Below are 10,761 nucleotides of genomic sequence, written 5' to 3' on the forward strand. Positions count from 1 at the left end.
CTTTCCTTTTCCGTCCGATCCAACACAAAAAAAACAACAACAATGAGATGAATCATTCATTCAGAAAGATCAATGCAACATTTTGTTTAACTTTATTGATTTTTCACAGAAATGTAAGTGATAAAATGACTTGATTTTTAAATAATTTATTTGTAAATTATGGTGGAGAATAAATATTTGGTCAATAACAAAAGTTCAACTCAATAAATTGTTATAAACCCTTTGTTGGTACATTTTCTATCTTCAAAAGGTTTTCACACACTGTTGCTGGTGTTTTGGCCCATTCCTCCATGCAGATCTCCTCTATAGCATTGATGTTTTGGGGCTTTCAATTCCTTCCAAAGATTTTCTAAGGGGTTCAGATTTAGGGACTAACCAGGTCGCTTCAGGACCTTGAAATGCTTCTTACGAAGTGACTCCTTTGTTACCCTGGCAGTGTGTTTGGGATGGTTGTCATGCTGAAAGATCCAGCCACGTTTCATTTTCAATGCCCTTGTGGATGGAAGCAGGTTTACTCAAAATCTGATGATACACGGCCCCATTCATTCTTTCCTTTACACAGATCAATCAACCTGGTTGTTTTGCTGATAAACAGCCCCAAAGCATGATGTTTCCACCCCCATGCTTTACAGTAGGTATGGTGTTGTTTGGATGCAGCTCAGCATTCTTCCTCCTCCAAACATGATGAGTAGAGTTCTTACCAAAAAGTTACATTTTGGTTTTATCCAACCATAGGACATTCTCTCAATCCTCTTCTGGATCATCCAAATGCTCTCTACTAAACTTCTGACTCCTGCACATGTACTGGCTTTAACAGGGGGACACATCTGGCACTGCAGGATTTGAGTCCCTGGCGGTGTAGTGTGTTACTGATTGTAGCCTTTGTTACTTTGGTCCCAGCTCTCTGCAGGTCATTCACCAGGTCTTCTAGTTCAGGGATATTGGCTCACCGTTCTTGTGATCATTTTGACCCCACAGGGTAAGATCTTGTGGGGAGCCCCAGATGGAGGGAGATCATCAGTGGTCTTGTATGTCTTCCATTTCTAAATAATTACTCCCACAGTTGATTTCTTCACACCAAACTACTTACCTGTTGACCTGCATCAGTCTTTCCAGCCTGATGCAGGTCAACAGTTTGCTTTCTGGTGTCCTTAGACAGCTCTTTGGTCTTGGTCATAGTGGAGTTTGGATGGTGACTGTTTGAGATAGAGTACAGATGTCTTTTATATAGATAACCAGTTCAAACAGGTGCTATTAATACAGGTAACGAGTGGAGGACAGAGGATCCTCTTACAGATGACGTTACAGGTGTCATGGTGCCTTTTGCAGGCTTCTCCTCCCCCCTCCCTTCTCTGCCCTACCTTCCAGATTGGACCCAGCTGTTGGCACTCATCTCATCACCTGCCTGCTCTTTTTAAGAAGATCCATCTCCAGCATTTGTCGCCAGTTTGTTGCCCCACTAGTGCATTACCTGGTCTCAAGCTTTTGTCTGTTGCTCTCGTTGCTCATGCTTTATATTAACCGCTCTTCTCCGCCTCGTCTACAGGACGAAGTACCACGAGTGTCAACCTGGGTCCTTTCTTCTCACGAGCAGTCTGATCCTCATCAGAATCCAAAGCCTCCAGCCACGCCACGACTTTGAACCACATTGAAACTCACCTCAAGTCTCGGTTCCTCTCCATGCCTTGACCACAAATCCACGCCACATCACTGGGCACAGTCGCTTCACAAGAATCATTATACCGTCGGAAAAACCTCAACAATACTCACCCGCTGGTCCTCATCTAGAAAAATAAATCTGTTAGTTCTCCATAATTCTCCTGTGCTCCTTCCGGGTTCCAGCGTCTGGGTCTGTTCAGGCTAAGCCGATCATGACAACAGATCTGTGAGAGACAAAAAATTGCGCTTGTTTGTAGGTAATCAAATACTTCTTCTCCACCATAATTTGCAAATAAATTCCTTAAAAAAAGAGTTCAGAGTTCTAAAAAACAAATTAAAAAAACAAGTGAGGTTAGTGAGGCTAGGCCCCACCTCTCATTGTGATAAAATAGAAAATAGTACATTAAGTAAATATTATTTTCAAGTGATCCGTGTTAAAGATGCATTTTCAGTTGATCAAACATGTTTTCCACAGTTTCTGAGGTTAAAATCTGCAAATTTGAGTGTTGTGCGATCACATACGAAGCAGAAACTCCGGGTGAGGCTCTGGAGCGTTTCGCCTCATGTCTGAATGTTGGACTCAGTTTTTACAGAGACGTGCACTCAGAGCGCTGATGTAAGGGTGGAGAAAAGGCTGCCGGTTAGGCGAGCCTCGCCAGCAAGGGGCAGACGTGAGCTGACAGCTGCTTCGTAGCTACACTGGTGCAGTAGAAACAGAACAGACTGAGGACGTCTTTCTCCATTGAGAGGGAGAGACTCATTAAAATAAAGGAAAATAAGGAAGACTTTTCCAACAGATCATAGAGCTTTTTGTTGAGAAGGATCGGAGGACAGACTCAAAAAGTAAAGCCAAACATGGTTTTCAATTTTGTTATTTAAAATAATGTCATGGGAGTAAGTGGAAAAAAATGTAAGTATTTGAAAACTAAATATTAGGCGTAAAGTAATTATAATTATTCATTATCATAGACAACATTTGATAACACTGATTAAAGCTCCAGAATTTGAAGTTGGAAAAATACCAGAAATAGTTACTGAGGGTCAGAATTAATGTGCTGAACACATCTGTATACTTTAATTTGTTTACAGTATATATGAATAATTTATACACAAGAAGAGTGCTCTATCCATGTCTATAAAATAAATATTCTCTTTAGGACAAATGTGTTCTTGTGTGCATCTTATATACTGTTACCCTGTTGGATGAATGAGGACATATTCAGTTCTTGCAATTGTAAATCAGTGCCTCACCAGCCATCAACCTCACCGCACGTCACTGGTCAAAGGGGTTGCTGGAGCCTATCAAATAGTACTGGGCAAAGGCTTGGTAAACCCTGGACAGTCCATCACAAGACCAAACAGAGGCAGACAACTACACATACTCACATCTAAGAAACATCTCTAGAAACAACACTTAAACCATCAAGCATGTCTTTGAAATATGTGAAGAAGGCGGAACAAAATACAAAAACCCACATTGTCAGGGACTGATGGTGAAAGACTGTAACTATGTCTTGATGACTGCTCTACTGTGAAATAAAAGATGTTATAGAGCATGTGATTGTTCAGTCACTTCTGATTGGTCGATCACATCCAGTCCTGACACTTAAAAGTAGAGAACTAACTAGCCTCTCTCAGTGAGACTCAGCAGGTTCAGAAAAATGACTCTTCTGGTGTTTGCTGGCTGTGTGACATGTCTGCTCCTGGGAACCGTGGGTGAGTTTCATCCTTTTAAGAGTTACGATAAATATTTGTTATGCTGAACTCCAAAAGTTGAAAGATTAAATATAAAAACGCATGTTTGTTCATTTTCTCATCAGCTAATTCTTGGGCTCAGAAATCGTCTGCTTCTTTACATTTTGAATCAGTTTTTGTTGGACAAGAAGTGACTTTAAAATGTTTTCATGGAGGCACTGTGGCAGATTTCTTTTTTTGGTATAAACAACCTCTGGGACAAAAACCACAGCGCATGTCTACATTTTTGGATTATAACAAAAATGGAACTTTTTTGGATGATTTCAAGAAGGATCTACGGTTTGAACTACAGACAAATAAAGACACACACCACTTGAAGATCTCAAATGTAAAAATGTCAGATTCTGCTACCTACTACTGCATCAGTTCTTATTCTTATGCATTTACATTTTTGGAGGCCTATAGTCTCCATGTGAAGGACCATTCTTACATCCAGACTTCAATGGATCAGTCGTCCTCTCAGAACATCCATGCAGGAGACTCTGTGACTCTGAACTGTACAGTACACACTGGGAGCTGTGATGAAGAACACAGAGTTTACTGGTTCAAAGACTCTGAAGACTCTCATCCAGGACTCATTTACACTCATGGAGGCAGGAATGATCAGTGTGAGAGAAAGAACAACACACAAACACACAGCTGTGTCTATGAGCTGCCCATAAAGAACCTGACAGAGTCTCATGCTGGGATCTACTACTGTGCTGTTGTCTCATGTGGACACATACTGTTTGGAAACGGGACCAAACTGGAACTCACAGGTGAGTTACAGTGATATTTGTGGAGAGTTAACATAGAGTTGTTGTAAAAAAGTTAACATCAGAAATGTGTTTGTGTGACTCTCTGCAGGTCAGACAAACTCTTTGTTGGTGTATTTCTTAACTGGAACTTTGACCTTCATGAGCATCCTTGTTGTTTTTCTGGTTTACAAGATTAAAAAACACATTTGCTTCCAGTCTAAAGGTACAGAAACTATGAATCTCAGTTTTCTCACAGTTCTCTGAACATACTGTTTGCAAATGAACATTTTGTGTTTTAAAACCAGATGAGGGGTCAGCAGCTGCCTCTACACCAAATACAGAGGTTTGATATCATTTCATTATTAATAACAAATGTTATTGTTTCAAAGGTTGAAGTTTTTGTTTCATCTTCAGGCTGAGAACAAAGACACAGAAAGCCTCCATTATGCTGCTGTTAATGTTAAGAAGTCCAACAGATCAAGAAGACAGAAGAACGACTTAAACACAGTCTGTGTTTATGCCAGTGTGACACAACAGAACTGAACTGAATGGGATCTTCAACTGAAGGGGATGTTCTGTTGTTTGTTTTGAATGATAGGATTTTAAATAAATTATAAAATGACATCTCTCTCCATTGTCATGAATTTAACAACATTTTATTGTTGTTCAAAATGTTTTTCTGTTTAAATGTTTCACCAGAGGTTTTTGCACGGAGTTTCAAAGTAGCCCTGTAACATCCCACCCCATGGGAGGGAGAACATAGGTCACATAAAGAATACATTTAAAGCCGGTAGGGTTTAGACTGCCAGGGCAGCTGTTTATTTGATGGACAAACAAAACCTAAAGTGGAATTTAAACCAGAGGAACATTACCAAGACAAGACCATAAATGAAAAGAAAGACCACACGCAAGAAGGAAAAACCAGGCCTTTCCCACAGGGAAAGCTAAGTCCAACAGCAAGGGCAAGGTGAGAAACGCAGTTCTCTCAGGGAATTCAGCTTCTACTGGAACAAGGGCTGCTGAGGCTTTTAAGTTTCCCGCCCAGCCTGGTTATTGGACAAAGGAAGGAAGCCACAATCATCTCCTGCAGGAGGTGGAGTCTAACAGTGTGGTGGAGTAAGGATTAGACACACACACCCATTCACACAAACAAAATACACCGAAAACGCCTGAGGGCATAACACCGCTCCCTTTAAGTTTCAAACCCATAGGCCTAAGGGTTTTTAACCAGAACCACCAAACAAATTCAGGTGTGTGTGTTACATTACCGAAGATGGAAGCAGAATTATCCGGACTTGGAGAGGACATCTGCTAACAAGTTCTCTGTACCATTTTTGTGAGGGATTTGCAGATAATAGTCCTGCACCAATTAAACCCAATGCATGGGAGGCTGATTGTGGTTATACATCCAAGAAAGAGAAACAAGTGGGTTGTGATCAGGAAGACAACAACTGGCAGAGGACTGGATCCAACATACACATCAGGGTTGAAGTGAGAGCAACAACGCCAACGTTTCCTGTTCTATGGTGGAATAGTTCTGCTGCTGTCTGTTAAACTTTTTTGAAAAGTAACAGACCGGATGTTTCACGTCATCTGCATCCTTCTGCGGAAGAACCTTACCAGCACCCTTTTGGATGGCATTGACTTCCAGCACAAAAGGCTGAGAGGGGTCTGGTGCAGCTAGAACAGGGGCATGACATAACATATACTTCACACTATCAAAAGCATGCTGGCATTTGGGGCTCCAAGTAAACTTTGGACTAACCAAAGCTGTAAGAGGACAGACGACAGACGGAAAGTTACTGCAGAAGTTCCTGTAGTATCCTACGACACCAAGGGACCCATAACCTACGCAAGTCACGATAAGTGGTAGGAGTGTGGAAGCTGATTGATTCAACCTTGAACTCCAAGGGTCAAACTTTCCCCTGCCCTACTTGTCTTCCCAGATAAGTGACTGTAGCCTGTGTAACCCCTGTGCTAACCTTAGCATTTTAATGTTGGGAGTTGGGTCATCTAGACCCACTGGACAGTGCTCTGAACGTTTTTTCTTCAATGATTTGTGAACTTCACTGGTGTCCATGGATTACTTGAAATCTTTCCACCTTTATCCACTTTTGTCATGGTAGGGAGAACACATCAATGTGAGGGTAGGGTCATCTAAGATAGCACAAGGGTTAAATCAGCATTTTGCCAAATTTAATGCAAGCGGTGCGTTTGCCAAATGGGAAAATGCTGTGTGCAGCGTCTCAACATGCTCCTCCCAGGTTGAGGAGTAGACGACTACGTCATCCAGAGAGGCACTCCAGTTTGGAAGGCCAGCAAGCACGATATTTATCAATGAAGATTGAAGATTGGCCGGCGCGTTACACAAACCAAATGACATTACGGTATATTGTAAGAAGATGTCAGGTGTAACGATGCTGAAATTTCTAAGGCACGCTCTGTCAAAGGGACCTGCCAATATCCTTTCAGAAGATCCAGAAATCCTAGAAAGAGGATAGGAATCAAGGACTGTGACCGAGTTAACTCATCTAAAAATCTGTGATGAACTGAGGGATTCCATGGGGTTTCTTTTCCACCAAACACGGGGAGCTCCAGGAACTGACACCAGGCTTAGCAGGACCATTTTTCACTAAATAGTCCGTTTCCTGTTTCATGAGAGTTCTCTTCTCAGGATTAACATGGTATGGATGTTGTTTTATTGGTTTATTTATTTTCACAGCAATATCGTTTTTGAAAACAGTAGTTAAAGTTGGCACATCATTGAAAAGGCACGTGTATTTTGAAACACATACTCGTGCATCATGTAGATGGTCAGGTTCTGCTGGGAGAACTTTGGCATCTCAGAGTTGGACAGTCTAGCACAGCAGCGAGGTGATGAAGTAAGGCGCAGACCGTCATCCTTCACAGAGTCATCAGGGTTATCTGGCTGAACAGTGACTGCGGCAGAGACCCGTGGAGTTGGAGTCACAATGGACTCTGAAGCTTCACGCTAGTGAAATGGCTTTAACATGTTTATGAGACAAACGTGAACTGGACCTCTGGATCGAGGAGTGTGGCCAAAAACTAGTTCAGCTGGACTGAATCCAAGTGACTCCTGTACAGACTCACATGCAGCAAACAAAACAAAAGGGACACCCGCATCCCAATTGTACATTAACTCAAAACAATATTTTGAAGCCTGGATTTTAGAGTTTGATGCCAACTTCTAGTGGACCCTGAGACTATGGATGGTACGCATTAGAGGTTCTATGAGTTATGCCGAGGTTTTGGATGACCTGTTTAAACAAGCTGGATTTGAAATTGGTTCCTTGATCCGTTTGAAGTGTTTTAGGTAAACCAAAGGTATAGAAGAAGTTTGAAGTTTAATGACAGTGTGAGCGGTTATTTTTTGCAGAGGTACAGCCTCAGAAAAATGTATGGCTGCGCACATTATAGTAAATAGGTACTGGTAACCGTTTTGGGTACGAGGCAAAGGGCCAACACAGTCACTAATTATGCGATCAAAAGGGTTTTCAATTACGAGAATTGGTTGTAACCGCACGAGCTGGCTACAACTTGCGCTGTATGATTTGGTACACTATCATAGACATGAACGTGAAAATCTGCAAGGGTTTTTTGTAAGACTTCGAGATGTGGCACACCTTACCACTGGCTACATTGTTTGCAAACAAAAAAGCCACCCCTTTCATGGGTAATGTCGGACAAAATGCCATGGGGAAGACATCAGATATGAATTCAGACCTCAAATGGACTCGATGTCGGGGCGAGGAGTAAACTTCACGCCAATTCCACATAGTATGATGTCATATACACAAGAAGAACAGGCTGTGAAGTTTAGTCGCCAGATTTGACATGCAAATTTTAGCCAATCAGTTCAACCAGAAAGGTTTCCTCTCCCAACTGACAAAAAGCCCCCTTAACTGTGCGCGCAAACACAGCGAGCGCGCAAAGGGGAAGTGAGCATGCAGGATCACGGCTCAGTTGGGATTGTAGGCGTGCAGTTGTAAAACGCGGGGTCGCTCGGTTAGAATTGCTTATGCGCGCTTGTAAGGTTCGCTCACTCAGTTCCTGAATACACCCGCTCAGTTGTCTTTGCTCTCGTTCAATTTATGGCAGCGGTGAAGCGCCATACTAAAATCACAGTTAGTGATCCATCTGTATCTCTCAATAAGCACACAGGATGCCTAACTGTGCATTCACCACTCAGTGAGTCAAATCCTTCAAGAACCAACGGCTTAAAACAGAAGTCGAGAGTTTGATCGCATTTAACTGACGGAGGGTCGGGATGAGTCCATGGGCCACGTACAGTTTCATTTTTCTATGCAAATATTATTATTATATTTATTGCAAATATTTCAAAGCCACACGTTACAAATGAATGCTTAATGTAGTGTATTTTTATAGACAGTTTAGGGAAGGAGGAAGTACCCAGGCGCAGAGAGGAGAAAGAGGCAGAAGGTTTCAGGGAAAACAGGGGCTTTAATAACTAAACAAACCAAATTACGACTGCATCAGGCAGGCAAACTCGAAAAAACGAAATAGACAAGAAATACACATAAACAGGGGAGACCTAATACTATGGATCAGCACAGGAGGAAGGGAAAGACGAGACTTAAATACACACAGACAAATGAGACACAGGTGAACACAATCAGGACAGATGGGGACCCAAAGTGAAACTCACTACTACAACAAAATAATTTACAACTACAAAATACAACTACAGAATAAAACAGGAAGTTAACTCAAAACATCACAGAACAAAAAACAACTAGGACACAAAAGCAAAGAACCTAAAACCATGACATAACCCCCCTCAAGGAACCGGTCTGGAGGACGACCGGGAGGCCGTGCTGTCCGGCGAGGCAGGTCTGGCCAGCAAACGGCTGGTGAGTCAAGATCAGAGTCTCGGGCACGTATGGAGTGATATTTCTGCCACCACGTTGCACACAAAACTTTCTAAGTTGAACACAAAAGTTTCTAAGTTTTTTGCTCAATTGTTTTTTTTGCTTTCAAAAACTTTTTTTTGCTTTCAAAAAGGTTTTTTGCGTTTGCAAAACACATTTTTTCGCGTGCGTTGTGTCAAATCTTGCTTTTGTCCTATCTTTGATTTTGCTGACCAGTTTGAGTGCGACTTAGTGTGTTATGACTGCCACTGGCATCGCCAAAAAGAAATTTGCATGCGTTGTGTGTCATCTCACTTTTTTCCTATCTTTACTGAGTTAAGTTTCAGTTTGACGTGACCAAGCTGCAATCAAACAGCTGCTGATTGGTCCAGATTCTAACCAATCACATTGCCATATGAATCTATCATGGTGTCTGTTGCCGAGGCTCAGAGGCTGAACCAGCTCTTTTTACCCTCATTTTTGTATTTTTGGATGAAGACGTTTTCATTTTTTTAAATATAGTTTTGACAATAATTCACATTTTCTTTTTTTAGCATTAGTTCATTTTTATTAAGTCAGATTTGTGAATTTATGGCTGAGGATCTCCTGAAACTGTCATGTTTATCTGCTGACATTAAATCAACAGGCCTGTGTGTGATCTGTGAATCCTGCAGAGCAAATTATTAGTGAAAAGTGTGATTTTCTTTAAGGTCTTTTTGTTAAAATAAAACAATAAAAGATTCAAAACACATATTATTTAATGCTGCACACATGTTTGGGATCAGATGAACAGCAGTAATAAGCAGAAGAATGATGGCTCACCACAGTAAACTCAATGTATATAACACAGAAGAGGCATTTTTTGACTTTTATTATCATTTATGTTTTAGAACTTGTAAGCGTTTGTCTAAAGTTAAAAAATATTAGTCATAAAAAATGCTATTTTCTCTTAAAATTTCAACCATTTTTGACTAAAATAAAATAATTGTTCAGATACAAATCTTAAAAAGTGTTGCTTCCCTGCTGGACAGAGTCAGAGCTCGGACGTTTTTTTTCTGCTGCAGATATTTTAAACACGTTCATCACTACACTGACATGAATAAATACTAAACTCTGTTTGATTTTAGCTGCTTTGCTGCTCCTTCTGGGTTTTACTCTGAGAGAAACGGGCCAGAATCATTGAAAACGGCAGAACCCCGTACGAACAGAACCGACACAAAGTCCATGTCTGCCTCGGCGTACCGTCAATATCCGTGATTGGTTAGAATCTGGACCAATCAGCAGCTGTTTGATGGCAGCTTGGTCACGTCAAACCGAAACTTAACTCAGCAAAGATAGGAAAAAAGTGAGGTGACACACAACGCATGTGAATTTCTTTTTGGCGATCTCAGTGGCAGTCATATCACGCTAAGTCGCGCTCAAAGTAGTCAGGAAAATCAAAGATAGGACAAAAGCGAGATTTGACACAACGCACACGAAAAAATGTGTTTTGGAAACGCAAAAAACGCTTTTGAAAGAGAAAAAAAGTTTTTGAAAACAAAAAAAGTTTTTAAAAGCAAAAAAAATTTTTTGGGAGCAAAAAACTTAGAAAGTTTTGTGTTCAACTTAGAAAGTTTTGTGTGCAACGTGGTGGCAGAAATATCACTGCATAGGCAGGTGGCTCGAGCTCAGAGTCTGGGGCAGGAGGCTCGAGCCAGCAGTCTGAAGCCGGCAGCACATAT

General features: G+C 41.3%; 1 protein-coding gene across 1 annotated transcript; it reads left to right on the forward strand.

Moving 5' to 3' along the window:
• The first annotated feature begins 3,183 nt into the window (after positions 1-3,183).
• Positions 3,184-4,775, forward strand: LOC144981236 (uncharacterized). The gene is made up of 5 exons (XM_004086754.4): positions 3,184-3,375; positions 3,480-4,172; positions 4,261-4,374; positions 4,457-4,494; positions 4,566-4,775. Exons 1-5 carry the CDS (start codon positions 3,321-3,323, stop codon positions 4,692-4,694), a joined length of 1,029 nt encoding a protein of 342 aa, XP_004086802.1. The 5' UTR covers positions 3,184-3,320; the 3' UTR covers positions 4,695-4,775.
• The last annotated feature ends 5,986 nt before the right edge of the window (positions 4,776-10,761 follow it).

Source organism: Oryzias latipes, chromosome 18 (genome assembly GCF_053564925.1).
Source record: "Oryzias latipes strain Hd-rR chromosome 18, Olatipes_Hd-rR_3.1".
NCBI classification, from domain to species: Eukaryota; Metazoa; Chordata; class Actinopteri; order Beloniformes; family Adrianichthyidae; genus Oryzias; species Oryzias latipes.